The following is a 15,327-nucleotide window of genomic DNA, read 5'->3' on the forward strand; positions in this document are numbered from 1 at the left end:
GTGGGCTTCACTCGCCCACCTTGGAGGCCCCCAAGCCACTGATAGGCCCAGAAATCTGCTTTCGAGGCATTTGATTCTCCTTGGTGACCTTGTTAGCAAATTTAAAGGGTAAAGACTTTTGAAAATTACAAAAAAAAACAAACAGATAAAGACTTTTGAAAGTCATCCAGTCACAGATTCAGTAATATTTGCAAAAGCATATTTATAACCAACAGGATTTCGTCATAAAATGGGCCTAAACCCCTCCTCATTCTCCATGCAGCCCCCGGGAGCTCCTTTCTTTGCTCCAGGTAAGACATGGGGGCCACAGTCACGTGTCCCGCTGGGAAGGGCCAGAGCTTGCCTTGCCGTCCCTCTACCCCAGGAGTCCAAGTGAAGAGAGGACCGCCACCCTTCACAGGCCGCTGACTCCGGGAGGAACACAGTGCTCCCCCCTGACCCTGCAGGTGGGCCCCCCAGGCTGTATCCTGCAGACGCATTATCTTGCAGACAGAAGCGTGTTTACAGCTTTGTTTGGAACAGTGAAAATCTAGAGATGGCCTGTTGTGGGCTCTGCTGTGTAACCCGGATGACACCGAGGCCTCACGTGTACCCCCCCGCCTCCTCCTCAGCTGGAGATGTCCTCACCTAAGGTACACTCTCTTCCTCGGGGCGGCCCCCACAGTCCTGGCTGGTCACTGTGGGGGTATACAGGCCTGGTCTTCTCCCCCCAACTCAGCACAGCTTCCAGCACCCACCCCAGCCTCGGCTGAGTGTGCAGGGCACTGAGGCGCTACTTCCATTACAGCCCAGCTTTTCCCGCTGCTCAGCCCTGCTCGATGACTCCTCACAGGTACTGGTCCCCATCAACTTCCCCTATGCTCATCTCTCATAGCTATTGTGAAGTAACTCACGGTATCGCCAGAAAGTCCAAAACACACCCCTCATAGTTATTTTAAATTCTCCACCTTACAATTTGAAAATCTCTGCCACGTCTGGGTCTGGTTCTGATGCTCGGCTAGAGCTGCCTAGAGTTGGGCATCTACGTGTCTACGTTCTTTTGGTCAGTCAGGCTCTGATCAGACTCTGTCATGTGGGGCTCTGGCAAGCCAATTTCCCTTGACGTCGGGCCTTGTTAAGAACGAAGCACACGGGGCGCCTGGGTGGCTCAGTGGGTTAGGCTGCTGCCTTCGGCTCAGGTCACGATCTCAGGGTCCTGGGATCAAGCCCCGCATCGGGCTCCTTGCTCAGTGGGGAGCCTGCTTCTCTCTCTGCCTCTGCCTGCCTCTCTGCCTGCTTGTGCTCTCTCTCTATCAAATAAATAAATAAAATCTTTAAAAAAAAAAAAAAAAAGAACCAAGCACACTGGTCAAAAATGGTTCCTTTTCCTCTCCTCCTGCTGATGTTTACAGTAGGAACCTGGCCAAGCTCCTGGAGGTAAATCACACAGTATGGTGGGGCTCCCCTAGGACTGGGTTCCCCAGAGCCCTTAACTCTCAGAGCGGCCCATACTAAGCCCCCAGTAATCCATCAGCCACACGCATGTTTCCCTCTGTGGGCACTGGCTCCCACGGTGGCATCCACATGTGAGTCTCTGCTGTGTCGGTGACCCCTGGGGCTTGCTTGTCTGTCTCCAGTCCCAGAGGCAGTGGTTTTCCCCATGTCCTCCCTTCTGTTAGGGCTCCCAGAAGGGTGGTTGATTTTTCAATCTGTTCAGCTTGTACCTGTTCTTAGGAAGGAGTGGTGACTTCCAGGCACCTTCCGTGTACTCAGTTTTCCTCTTCAGGCTGTGTTTTTTGTCTTGCTGGTTAATGTGTTTTGTAATTGTTGCTTGGAAGCCATCCATAACGTACTGGGTAACAGAAATTGAAGTGCGTAGCTCTTCGTCTGAAGTTTTATGTTAATCTGGCTGGGCTCCATGCTGTGATTAACGTTGATGGTAACTGTAGGTGCCAGAGGCCTCCAGGCTTTCTGGCTTCCTTGTTTTTGTTTTTGCTTTTTCCTTTCTCTATGGTCTTTGGGTTTCACTAAGAACTCCTTCCGAAATAGAGCCTCTGTGGGCAGCTTCCTCAGCTGTGATGCGCTGTGACACTCGAACCCAGCTGATACATTGGTGAGGTGCGAGGAGGGAAAGACTATTATAATCTTATGATTAATACTCAGGCTTTTTGTGGGCCTGAGTCCCTGGGCTATGACCCGCAGAAGTACTAAATAGGCCACCCCCTTTTTTTCCTTCCCTCCTGAGGTGAGAGGAAGTCTAGCTGATCTGGAGCTGGCCAACTACCCTCCCACCAGGTCACTTTGGCTCTGGTAAGGAGCTCTACTTGGAGGATGGGCCTTTGCTGTGGAGAACATTTTGGTCATCTTTTCCAGTGGTTGCTCTTCCTTTCCCCCGTCTGACATACACAGGGGTTTTTCTTGATTCTTCATCTTGAGAATCTGGTGAAGTTCCTGGAAGAAAAACCCACGAAAGTGTGCCCCTCCCACTGGCTGATTCTGGGGCCCCCAGGAGTTTCTCACCGTCAAGCTAATCCACAGCCTGCCTCCAGCAGGTAGTCAAATTTAGCATTTCAGTGTTCGTACCAGATCATGATTCCAGTGGCTTCTGCTTCAGGTAAACTCACCTGGGCTACTATTTTCTGAATTCCCCTATGGCTCCAGATTTGAGGCGGTGGTTTGCCCTGGAACCTCAATTTTCTGATGATTCTAAGAAGAGTCACTGATTTTAAGTTCATTTACATTTTCCCCTGTTGTATGGGTAGAAATGACAATTTCCCAGCTTTTTCCATGTCAGATTTTATAGCTGCTACAGAATGACTATTCTTTTTCAAACAACTCCTACTGTGCCTCCCACCTTCCTGTCACTGAAAGATCCTGCTTCACCTCCCAGAGGCCCAAGATCTACACGGAAGACTTTAAAGAACGGTTTCCTATAGATCCCTCCATTAGATTTTTTTTTTTAAAGATTTTATTTATTTATTTGTTAGAGAGAGAGAGAGAGCATGAGCACAGGCAGACAGAGTGGTAGGCAGAGGCAGAGGGAGAAGCAGGCTCCCTGCTGAGCAAGGAGCCCGATGTGGGACTCGATCCCAGGACGCTGGGATCATGACCTGAGCCGAAGGCAGCCACTTAACCAACTGAGCCACCCAGGCGTCCCCCTCCATTAGATTTTAACAGGTGATGAATAAGCTCCAAGAAGTGGGTGTTTTTATCAGTTTTGTTACCTGCTGCATCCCCAGTGCCTGGAACAAGTGCTTGGCACAGCCCCTGTGTGCTGAGTGACTAAATGAACTATCAACTCTGTGTTAGAGAACCCTTGAGTGAACTTCCCAGGCATGGCCACCTTTGGTGGCCTCAGTAGCTTTCATCTCTATGACAGTCTGACTTTCTCTGGGACCCTCAGTTGACTGGTATTGGGTTAGCACTCCCTGAACACTGAAGAAACAAGACAGGATGCCTGGTTCTAAGTAGATGGTCCTTGTAACCCTACACAGAGTTTCCATCAGGCACAAATTGATCATTCCACTTTCTTTAAAAAAAAAAATGCCAAAGGCAACAGCTCAGAGCCAGAGATTAATAGTAGAATCCAATGGTTTACCTGGACAGGAATTCTTATTCATTCAGGAATTAACCTGTGCCCTTCCTCGAACTCTCTGTTTTTTATTAGATGCGTAATCCTTATATAGGTTCTATGATATGACCTCTCAGGATCTCCCCTTTATAGTGAGGAGCCCAAATGGAGAGATTATATAACTTGAATAAGCTCACAGATTAAGCGGTGGACCTAGGAGCTCTATCCGGACCTGGCTTTCTCTAAAGACTAGCCTTATTTTTTCAGAATTGGGATAATGGTGTCAGCAGCAGAACCACTAACCCAGTCCTACTACGAGGGGCATGTTCCAAATTCAGGTGGGGGATTTGATGGCTATGGCTAAAGGTGCAGTCGATGGGGGCACCTGGGTGGCTCAGTGGGTTAAGCCTCTGCCTTCGGCTCAGGTCATGATCTCAGGGTCCTGGGATCGAGCCCCGCATCGGGCTCTCTGCTCAGCAGTGAGCCTGCTTCCTTCTCTCTCTGCCTGCCTCTCTGCCTACTTGTGATCTCTCTCTCTCTCTCTCTCTGTCGAATAAATAAATAAAATTAAAAAAAAAAAAAAAGGTGCAGTCGATGTCCCTAAAGGCAGAGGTGTAGCAGTGAATGAGCACTAGAGATGGGTCAGCTCAGATCTGGGTTGAGTCCTGTCTGCCATTCATTGGCTGTGTGCCCTCAGGAGTCAAAGTACTTCCCTAGTCTCAGCTTCCTTATCTAGCTGACAGGGGGAGCTGCTCTGTCCTCACGAAGCTGGGGCAGCATTATATTGAGACTGCAGGGGAGGGGAAGCTGCGAGGTACGTAAGGGCTGTGAGCCCTCTCTGTGGTTTCCTATTTTGCAATCATTCTCAGAGTCAAATCACTTCTCCCAGATGCACAGGAACAGAAATCATAGTAAAAAAATGGCTCCCTAAGGAAATCCTCTGACTCAGCCCACACTTGGTTCAGTCACTGGGGGTGGGTAAGTGTGGGCTTCCTCTTGGCTCCCCAGTGGGCACTGTGTCTGGCAGGGCTTCTGTCTAGACGTTCACTAGGGGCTCTGCCCAGCCTCTCTCCAGGCTCCTTGTTCCTGGGGCACGGATGGCTCATGGCTGCCAGCAGGGAGCCCAGGAAAACAAGAGGGATCCCTCCCATTTTTGTGGGCTGTATCTGCCCCTAAAATTCATATACTAAAGTCCTAATGCCCAGCACCTCACAATGTGACTGTATTCAGAGTTAGGGTCTTTAAAGAGGTAATTAAGTTAAAATGAAGTGAGTAGGTCCTAGTCCAACATAACTGGTTAGAAGAAGAAATTGGGACCCAGAAACACACAGAGGAAGACACAGGGAGAAGATGCCATCTGCAAGCTAAGGCAGTTGTGGGGGGGGGCTCTGAAGAAACCAATCTTGCTGATACCTTGATCTCAGACTTGTAGCCTACAGAACTAGGAGAAAATAAATTTCTGTCGTTTAAGCCACTCAGCCTGTGGCACTTGTTAAGACAGCTAGAGCAAACATACCTGCCTGTCCTTCTCACTGTGAGTCAGTGTGAGGGGTGAGGGGCAATGAGACACAGGGGCAGGGATGGATTGGTTGCCCACTCAAGGCCAGGAGGCAGTGGTAACGATTATAAAGATACACACACACACACACACACACACGAGAGAGAGAGAGAGCCTCAAAGTACATGAGGCAGAAATGGACAGCAGACAATTGAATAATAAGAACTGGAGATTTCATATCCGTACCAAGAATTGTTAAAACAACTAGACAGACAATCAGCAATGACATAGAAAGCCCGAGCAACATGATCAACAAATCTGATCCAACTGTTATATATAGGACACTCCTTATAACGGGTCCAGAATATACATTATTTTCAAGTACCTATGGAACGTTCTTCAGGATAGGTCATATGCTAGGCCGTAAAACAATAAGCCAACGGGTGAGTGGGGAAACAAAGTGTACATCCATACAACTGAAAAAGGAACAAACCATGGATACACATAAGACCATGAATGAGCCTCCAATACTATGCTAAGTGAAGAAATCCTGATGCAAAAGACTACATAATACATGATTCCATTTCCATAAAACATCTAGAAAAGGCAGATTTATACAGACAAAAGGCAGATCAACGGTTTCCTCGGGCTGGAGTGGGAGTATGGATTAATTGCACATGTGTACCAGGGAACTTTTTTGGGTGAGAGAAATGTCTTAAAATTGGATTAGGGTGATGGTTGTACAATTCTACAGATATACTAAAAATCATGGAATTGTACACTTTGAATGGGTGAATTTCATCATACGTAACCTACATCTCAATAAAGCTGTTAAATACATACACATATGAGGGGCTCGGGGATAGCACAGTCGGTTAAGCATCCATCACTTGGTTTCGGCTCAGGTCGTGATCTCGGGGTTGTGAGAACAAGCCCCAGGTCAGGCTCTCCCCTCAGCACAGAGTCTGCTTAAGTTTCTCTCTCCTTGTCCCTCTGCCCCTCCCCCTGTACTCTCTTTCTCTCTCTAAATAAATAAATAAATCTTTAAAAAACAAATAAACTCGTACATACATATATGAGATGATAGTAAATGAAGTAAAGAAAAATAAGGCAGGGAAGAAGGGTAGGAATGTCAGAGTGGGCTGCGAATAGTGCGGTCATTCATGGTGTTTGCCAAATACTTCCAATCCCCTCTTCTAATCACATGGTAGGATGGCACTTCCTGGACTCCTTAAGGGTAGGTGGACAATAAGTTGGCAATGAGTGTGACGTGTGGGACTTCCAGACTGAGGATTTTCTGTTCATCTGAGACCTTTCTGGAGCTCGATCTCTCCTTTGACCCCCTGGCCTGGTTGCCAGCACCACGTGACATGATTATTTCATCAGCCTGGGTATTTAACTCACTATGATGGACAGGTGACTTTTGACTCAGTTACTGCATGACCTGTGCTACTGAGACACAGACAGGTGCTCAGGGAGAGCCTCAAAAGAAGATGGTAAAAGTCCTGTGGAGGTCAGTTTGTGAGCCATGCAGATGTCTGGGGGGAAGGGTACTCTGAAGAAAAGGCAAAGCATGTGCAAAGACCCGGCTCATCCGAGGAGGAGCAAGGAAGCCAGTGTTGCCGGCACTTGGCAAGCGGGGAACACAAGAGATGATGTGACAGTGATGGTGAGTCAGCTGGAGGACTGACATGGGAATCTGCTGGGATGGGCTGAGCAAGTGCCACTTCTCATAGGGTTTAGGCTTTAAGAGCCTTGTTCCAGCTGCAATATTGAAAGGAGATGGATAGGCCAGAGGCAGAATCAGGAAGACCAGTAAGAAGGTCTTTGTAAAAAGAATTTAGGTGAGAGCTGACTTCACACCCTGAAGCCACAGCATTCTTCCTATAAACAACTCTTCCCACCCACCGCCCAGCTTTATTAGGATACAGTTCACACCCAGCACTCTATAAGTTGAAGGTATACAGCATATAACTTGAATTACATCTATTGTGAAATGATAACGATAATCAATTTAGTTAATATCTGCCATCTCAAGTAGGTACAAAAAAAAGGAGAAAAAAAAATGCTTTTCTTCCTTGTGATGATAATTCTTAGGATCTCCTCTCAACTTCTAAATATATCATACAGCAGTATAATACACTGTGTCATACACTCCACTCCTCCATGGGACTTGTTTATAACTAGACATTTGTACATTTTGACCACTTTCCTCCAATTCTCCCTCACCCTGCCCCACTTCCAGTAACCACAGATTTGATCTATCTTCTTTTTTTAAAATTGGAAGTATAGTTGACATATAACATTATAAGTTTCAGGTGTCCTATAAATCTGATCCAATCAGTCCTACATTTACAACTTTCAGTAGCTCCCTACTGCCCATGAAAAAGAGTCCAAGTTTCTCAACATGGCATCAACCTACCTCTCCTGTACCACCCACCCCTTCCTTTCCTATGATTTCAGTTCTCCTGTCTCTGAGTCTCCCATTCTCCCCCACTCTCGCCTCCTCACCTGGGTCCATGTGGTTTCCTCACGTCCCTGCATCCACAGCAGGGAGGGAAGAGCTGTTCTGGAGAAAGATCAAGTGAGCAAAGCCAGAGTTGGGAGGGCACTGGGGTGGGCTGTGATGGAGGAGGTTCAGTCCAAGCTGCCCTCTGGCCTTGCTCCTGGAGGTTAGCTTGTGGGCCAAGGAGCTGGGATCCTGAATGAATGACTGGACTCAGAGCTGCCTTCTCTTCCTTCTGGACTCTCTGGCCCAGTATGCACAGAGATTACCCTATTTCTGCCCACCATGATTCAGACCTTCAGCGGCTACTCATGGTGGGAAGGACCCAGGAGGGTCAGCTAACTGGGAGAAGCCTCTAGTCCTTGGCAGAGAACTGCACAGGCCAGGGGGCAGCAGTGTGGGAAGCTGGTGAGCACAGAGGCTGTAGCTGGTCCGAATGGGGAGGACTGTGCCGCAGGAAAATCTTACGAGTGGTGGGGCTTATGGCTGGGTGAGAGTTTTAGCCAGGTCTCCCCAAATGAAAGACCAGAGTGCTGGCTGGCCTCCGGCCTCCTGCTATCGGGCAGTTCCTCGACTCGACAAAACTCCGGGCAGAGTGAAGAAATGAGGTACGGCACAACATTTTAACCCCCCAAAAATCTCCCGTTTGCCCCAATTCCCTGGAAATACCTGACAAAAGCAAGCACAAGTTCCCAATTGCTCTCCTCCAGAATCTATGGTGCAAGACGGAGAGAAGAGAAAGAGCCAGAGGGAGACAGACAGAGAGACAGAAAGAGAGAAATTGAGTAAGGGAGAGAGACAGAACGGCTGACCCAGAGAGACCGAGGATGAGGAGGAGAAACTGCTTCCCCTGTGTTGGCCGACTTTCCTATTTTCCGAAGCCTTCTGTAGAACAGCATGGCCAGTCCCTCTTTATAAAGCTGCCAAGCTGTTTGTGGTCAGATAATGATTTTTAAAATTAATTAAGTCTAAGGGAATGAAGTGCTGATGCCTGCTACCACGTGATCAATCCCCAACACATCACTCTACGCCAGAGATGCCGGACACGGAAGGACACCTGCTATGTAGCTGCATTTATAGGAAATATCCAGAGTAGGTGAGTCCTAGAGACAGAAAGGCAGATCCGTGGGTGCCAGGGCTGGGGGAGGTGGGGAACCACTGCTCAGTGGTTTTCTTTCAGGGTGGTGAACATGCTTTGGGACTGCAAAGAGGTGATGGTCGCACACCATGGAAGTACAAATCACCACTCAATTAACGGGTCACTTTAAAACGGTTAATTGGGTTATGTTAATTTCACCGCCCTTGAAAATTTAACTCCACCTTCTTCTTTAAATTCAGGTATCCTGTGCTTTTTCTCATTTGTCTTTCCCTTAAAGAATTAGCATCTGCACTCTGAAGCTGGCGGGGGGGGGGGGGGGGGGTGTAGGTGGGTGGGGTCTGCTCTACTGTGAAAATCTGGAAGCCAGAAGCGTCCCCAAAAGAGAGTGACTTTTCCTTTCAAATCAGTTGGTACCATAAACCTAACTGAGGGGAAATAATCTGTAGATTCTACAGACCCCTAAGGCATTAGAAGTGAACAGAATTAAAGGCTAATTTCAGCTGCTCCCCACCCCCACTATAGAAAGGGACACTTTGAGTAGTGTCCCGTAGCCTGTCCAGCCCAGCGTCAGATCCAGGCGACTTGGCTGCGTGAACATAGAGCTCGAGGGCTCGTCCCTGCACACACCCACTCAGACCCCAGCAAGGGCTGCTGTGTGCCGTCTGAGGCCTCCCCAGCCTCGGTCCGGGGGTTCCGGGTCCTGGCCACACAGGAGGTTCACCTGGGAACTGAAAAATATGCGGATGTCTGGAACTCACTCCAGACCAATCTCCAAGTATTTAAAAATACCTGGGGATTGTTAAAAGCTCCTTTGTGATTCTAACATAGAGCTAGGTTAAAGACTACTGCCTGCGTTTCCTCCTCTGGTATCTGGGATTTCAATCATCCTCGGAAAGTGTCCAGGTACAAAGAACATGACACACCACGTCACAACCACCCAGCCAGCATCTGTGTGACCCCCCCCACAACGAGCAGCTGCACGACCACCCCCACAGCCCCTGCACGTGACCCAACCCGCGGGGGGCTTCCTCTGTGCCTCAGTTCCCTGCCCCAACCCGCGGGGGGCTTCCTCTGTGCCTCAGTTCCCTGCCGGCACTTTACTGGGGGCTACTGAACCAACTGCCTGGCTGGGTCGCTTCCAAGCAGGATGTACTCCCCTCCCCATGCAGGACCTGCCTCTCACCCCACCCCCCCAGTCTCTGGACAGGGTGATCCTTCCAGACTCTGAATGTCATCAGAGCCCTGAGTCACTGGACTCAAATCCCTCCAACAATCATGGTCATGTTGAAGGCTCTGTGTTTCAGGCAGACACAGAACATCTCCCAAGTTCAAGGGTAAGGGCTGTGGGCACCATCAGCCCATGCCCAGGCCTTGACCACAGATGATGCCCCTTGATGCTTCCAGCCAACAGGACCAAGACAGCTCCTCGAGTGACCCCGTCTCCCAGCCTCAAATGACCCCATCTCTCAATCCAGAAGCCAAGAGCAAAGGTAATCATATTCCACATAGAATAAAATAAAATTCTTACCGAAATATCTGGCTGCAAATGTTCTTCTTTTGTTGGAAGCTGTCGGCAGCATAATGAAGCTGGCAGACTATGTGCAAATTTCTTGTGTATCCTTTTTATAAAGAACCAACCACATCCTCAAGCAGACAAGCTAATTCCTGTTTTCCAGTAACAGGAGATCAGCATCTATAGAAAAGAAATATATTTAGAATGCCCTTTATCTGGTGTTTTCTTGGATTTCAAACAAGAAACCTTGCTGTGAGGAATGAGTCCCTTAAATACAAGTGTGCCCAGGGATCTTGGAATGGCTTTGGGCAAGTCATGGGACCACTGGGTATCAGTTTCTCATCTGTAAAATGGGAAAAATAATGACAACTGCCCCTCCCGGTGAGCAGAGGATCAACAAGATGAGGAAAGCAGTGAAACAGCAAAGCCCTTCACACATCAGACACTCTGTTTGATCCTTTCCATCAGCTGACCTGGATTCAGAAGGAGCTGTGTTTCCCACACAGCCTAGAAAGTGGCTACAGACAATGACTGGCAAGCACACAGAGATTGCCAGGATGCTGTCTGTGACTCCCATCTGGTGTGTGCCACAGTCCTGCCCATGGGGAGACCAAGGACATGGTCCCCATACCTGCACGGAGAGACGAAGTCCCCACAGCACCAGCAGCAGACCCTCAGCCTTGTACTCCGGCTGCTAATAGTGTGACTTTTTGTTCCATTGCTGGAAAAGTCAGCATCATCCACGCATCATTTCCAGGTGTGGGAAATCAAAAAGAAAATCCCAATTAGGAAACAGCCAAGTGAGTTTCAGGCAGCCATCAATGTCATTGACATCGTGGTCTTGGCAATCTTGAGGAAAGGCAGTTCCCAGGGGGTGGTGCTGTCCATTAAAATACAGATGGAGTTTACAGATGCCAGGAGCAAACTCTGGGACGACAGCCCCCAGAATGTTCTTCCTACTCCCCTTCTCATCTCTGCTCTCCTGTCTCTGCCGTATTGCTTGAATAGTGTGTTTGTGATCACAGAACCAATCCCCACCACACAGATAAGACAAGCATGGCCAGCACTCAGTGTGGGCAGATCCCTTCCCCCCCACAAGCTGTGGGGATGCAGGGACTCAGGCTGTCATAGCCATAGGAAGTGGCAGCGGGGCTGTGGGCTGCTGGGCTGGATAGCACTGTCGTAGGCTGCAGTGGGGCAGTGTCATCGTGCGCCAGCCTGGGCCATCTGTGGACAGTTACAGCTGCTGGCATCTCTAAGGGGAGCACGGTACCAGAGCAGAGGAATCGCCACGGTGGTGCCTCTAAGGGGTGACCTGGGACAGCTAACAGCGAAAGAAGCCACAGCAGAGCCCCAGACCAGAGGCTGGGGTGGACCCCAGCCCAGGAGCTGGAGAGCAGAGTGGTAAGCAGAGAACTCTAGAGCTGAGACAGACTCAGAGACCCTTAGGGACCCAGAGTGACATCTCTCTGTATTTTCCAAACACACAGGACTAGGAGAATGGCCGAGGGGAATGAAGAGTGACAGGAAGAAGCCCTTCCTATGACCTAGTGTAATAGGGGCTTTAGAATTAAAAACTCAGGGTCTGTCTCCAGGTTTTTCTTTTTCTAGTGGTGTGAATCTGGACATGCTACTGAAATAGGGCTACCCAATTTAGCAAACAAAACTGCAGAATGCCCAGTTACGTTTTTAGTGTAAGTGTGTTCCAAATATTGCCTGGCACATAGTATCTACTATAAAGGTATTCATTGTTGTCCTGTATTTTATCTGGCAATCTAGTGTTTATACCTTCTGAGTATCCATTTTATCTTTGGTTAAAAGAAGATAATCAGGTAAGAAACTTTCAGTTGCTGGAAACAAAAAAGACAATTAAAATTGGCTTAAAACACAAAGGGGGATTTACTGGCTCCTTTAGTGGGAAAGTACTCATAATATGGACTTCAGGCATGGCTCGATCCAGCAGATCATAATGTCCACCAAGTCTGGTTCCCTCCCACCCTCAAGTTCCCTTGTTTGCTTCCTGGGTGTCTGTGTCATCCACACCAAGGTTTCTTAATTATTTTTAAAAAGGCTGGATGCCAGCTTCAGGAGCTAATATTTTCTCCTTCATGTCTAATAGGAAGAGAATATATCTTTTGGTGTTTCTCTCACAAGTGCTGGGAAGCTTCCTTTCCCTATCTCCCCAAATATCTCTTGCCTGGTGGCTTTGATTGGACAACCAAATCCAGCCTTGAAGCAGTCCTGATGGTTGGGGAGAGATGTATGTGTTGACTAAACCAACCTGGTATCATCCAAGGAGCTGAGTGGACTGGGCTGGTATAGGAAAGAGATAGATACTGGAATAGGTGCCAGAGCCCTGTGACCAATGTGGGGAGCCAGCTCCAAATACACTGCCCACTGCAGACTGCTGTAAGGATAAGATAGATGAAACTGACCTCAGGAGTGTGTGTGTGTGTGTGTGTGTGTGTGTGTGTGTGTGTGTAAAATGTTAATTCTTCCCCTTGGACATGATCGCTCTTACTTTTTTTCTCAGCCCGTACCTTTCTCCTGGCCAGATGTATGACCCATCTCAGCTCTGCTAGCACAGAGCCAAGAGGCCTCCCAGGGAACCAGTGTGCTGGGCCTCTGTCCTGGCTGTGCCATGTGCCCTGGGCTGGTCTCTGCCCCTGAAGGGCCCCCATTTACATCATGGGGGGAGAGCATGTGTGTAGGGGTGTCGGGTATGTGACTGTACCAGGAGGGCTCTGGTTAGAAGCGTGACCTCAGCCCTCAGCCTGCGGTGAGGATGACAAGGCTCGGGCGCATGGGCTTCTGTTTTGGGGAAAACAGGGGTGGAAGGGCAGACATGGCGGGCCTTGCTTTTCAGCCCCAGGGAGAGGGGAAGCAATCTCAGAGGCAGAGAAGACAGAACTGTTCTCCAAGCATCCAGCCCAGCCATCCCTGTACCCTCACCCATCTTTCTTGGCAGCAGCATTCAAGGACAGGCCACAGCCCAAGTAAGCTCGGCAGAGTTGGGGCACCGCTCCCAGCACCCAGCAGCACCCAGCAAGGCAGTCATGGGGAACCCAGGGATGACTCAGCCATGAGCAGCTCGACTGGTGCGGCCACACAGCCAACGGGCTCCCTGTGGGAGAGAGTGCTGGGAGCCCCAGGCCGTCAGGCACTCAGGCAGTGCGCCCTGCACCAGGCATCATCCCGAGACCCACAGGCGTTATTAATAATGACAAGCAGCACTCAGCAGGCCCAGCAGTGGAGCAGACACACTCACCTGACAGTACACCGAGGTAATATTACAGTGGACTTGTGGGTCACCCCATCACAGTTTAACGAGGGGGAACATTCAGACCCACGGTGCTTGGGGCTCACTGGCCACCCCATCCCTCTAGCATGGCCAAGTGGCCATGTTGTCCTGCACTGGCCCCGGGCATGTCCCCACGTGGGGGCTGTGCCAATGAGCGCCCACCACCCGGTGGCATCCGCCCAGAGAAGGTGGACATCCAGGCAAGCTGCCTAGGTGCTGCCCGCTGGGGAGTCTAGCTCACCTGGGACCCGGGGAGGACACCGCCGTCTCCGCCGCCCAGAGGCCGGCCTGGGATCCTTCCTCCGACACAGCCTGGAGGGAGCGCTAGGGCTCCCTGCCCCCTTTGCTAACCCTGTGGCGGGGGCCTTGGCCCTGCCCCCGGTTCCCCATGTGACGAGTGGGCAGGGGAGGCGGGCAGGACCAGGAGGAAGCTGCCCCGGCGCAACATCATCAGTCAGATGCAGGCTCCCTGGCTCCTCGGTGCCTCTGGGGACGATGTGCTGATGGCCGTCCTTGGCCTGCTAAGAGCCTGCGGCTGCCCCGCCTGAGGAAGCCGTGCCCTGCCAGGTTAACCTCTGCCAGGAGGGGCTGTGGCAGGCCTGCTGGCGGAAGCCCGCCTGGAGTTCGACTTGGTGCAGAGCGCCCCCTGGCGGGCAGCTGCAGGCACGGCCTCGCACGCCTTGGGACCGTGACCTTCCTCCCAGCCTCAGCTCAGCTGCTCCCAGCCATCCAGTCAAGGCCGCACCTATCTTCCCCACCCTCACCTGTAGCCTCACCTTCCCTGGGGCCACAGGTGGCTGGGAGGGTGTGTAGGATTCCTGAGGATTTCCACCTTGGGCAGGACAGGAGCCCTCAGGTTGGGGGTTGGGGTGGGGATCTGAACCACTTCCCAAAGAACCAGCATCACTTAAATCTCCCCACTTGGGAAACTGAGGTCAGAAAGGTCCGGTGAATTTCCCAAGGGGACAGATTGCAAGTGGTATTGCTGAGACTTGAAACCAAGGCCAGCAGATTAAAAATCCTTTGAAAGCCAATGCCAAGGACAGAGACAGGAAGGTAGCCTTTATTGACCTGGCCTCCCAGTGGCTCTAGTGGGCAGGCCCTTCTCTGAGGGTGCACCGACCTCCCCCTCCCCTGGACTCAGTGTGGCCCTTTGCTCTTGCCTTCCCTGACCAAATCAGGGTGGCTGGCCATGGACTGGAGACCTCAGGAAGGCTGATTTGACATCTGGGCAGAGCTGGGGCTGGGATGGAGTCGTGGTTTTTCCAGTCTCAGGGCGGTGATCATGGCAGAGGGAGGCCCGTCATCTACCCTAAGCACTGCCCTTGAAGGCCTCTGGGAGCAGGGTGGGGTGGGCTGTGGTAGAGCAGCTGCTGGCAGAGGCAAGGAGGCGCACAGCTTGATACAAGGCCAGAGCTCAGGGCTTGTGAGAGCAAGGTGTAGTGTATTGCTCCTGGACCCTTCCATGCCCACGGCTACCATGGGCATAATTGCAAAGCAGCACGCTAGGCCTCCTTTGGGCATGCACTGTGGAGGGTTACTACCTTGCTCCAGGCTTGCTGGGGGTGGAGTGGGAGCTGTAATGGAGTGGAGCAAGAGTGGTTTTGACTCCTGCCTGGGCCCCTTTTAGCTGGGTCACTGGTAAGTTACGCTGCCTCTCCGAGTCCCGTTGCCCATCACGGCAGTGCGGATTGAGTGAGGTAAGCTGCTCAAAGAACATGGCTGAGTGCTCCGGACCTGTCCTAATGACCATGATGCAGCTGTACTTAACAGGCACCCGGGAAGTGTTCCCTCCACTGTTAGCTGCAGCATGAGCTAGGGCAGTGCTTGGTTCTCAAACTGGGTCTCCTGGGTCTTGCA

General features: G+C 50.6%; 1 protein-coding gene across 5 annotated transcripts in view; it reads right to left on the reverse strand.

Moving 5' to 3' along the window:
- The window catches only part of ARHGAP22 (Rho GTPase activating protein 22), a 168,540-nt gene extending 154,539 nt beyond the window's left edge, over positions 1-14,001 (reverse strand). For 2 of the 5 annotated variants that reach the window (XM_047702658.1, XM_047702653.1), the window contains exons 1-2: positions 13,709-14,001; positions 10,182-10,346 (exon numbers count right to left, since the gene is read on the reverse strand). In XM_047702658.1, the coding sequence (XP_047558614.1) occupies positions 10,182-10,233 (52 nt within the window). In that variant the 5' untranslated portion in view covers positions 10,234-10,346; positions 13,709-14,001. Of the gene's footprint in view, positions 1-10,181; positions 10,347-10,797; positions 10,888-11,954; positions 12,017-13,708 lie in introns of all 5 variants that reach the window. The other 3 variants (XM_047702654.1, XM_047702655.1, XM_047702657.1) reach the window with 3 other exon arrangements.
- Positions 14,002-15,327: the final 1,326 nt, after the last annotated feature.

This window comes from Lutra lutra, chromosome 14 (genome assembly GCF_902655055.1).
Source record: "Lutra lutra chromosome 14, mLutLut1.2, whole genome shotgun sequence".
NCBI lineage: Eukaryota > Metazoa > Chordata > Mammalia > Carnivora > Mustelidae > Lutra > Lutra lutra.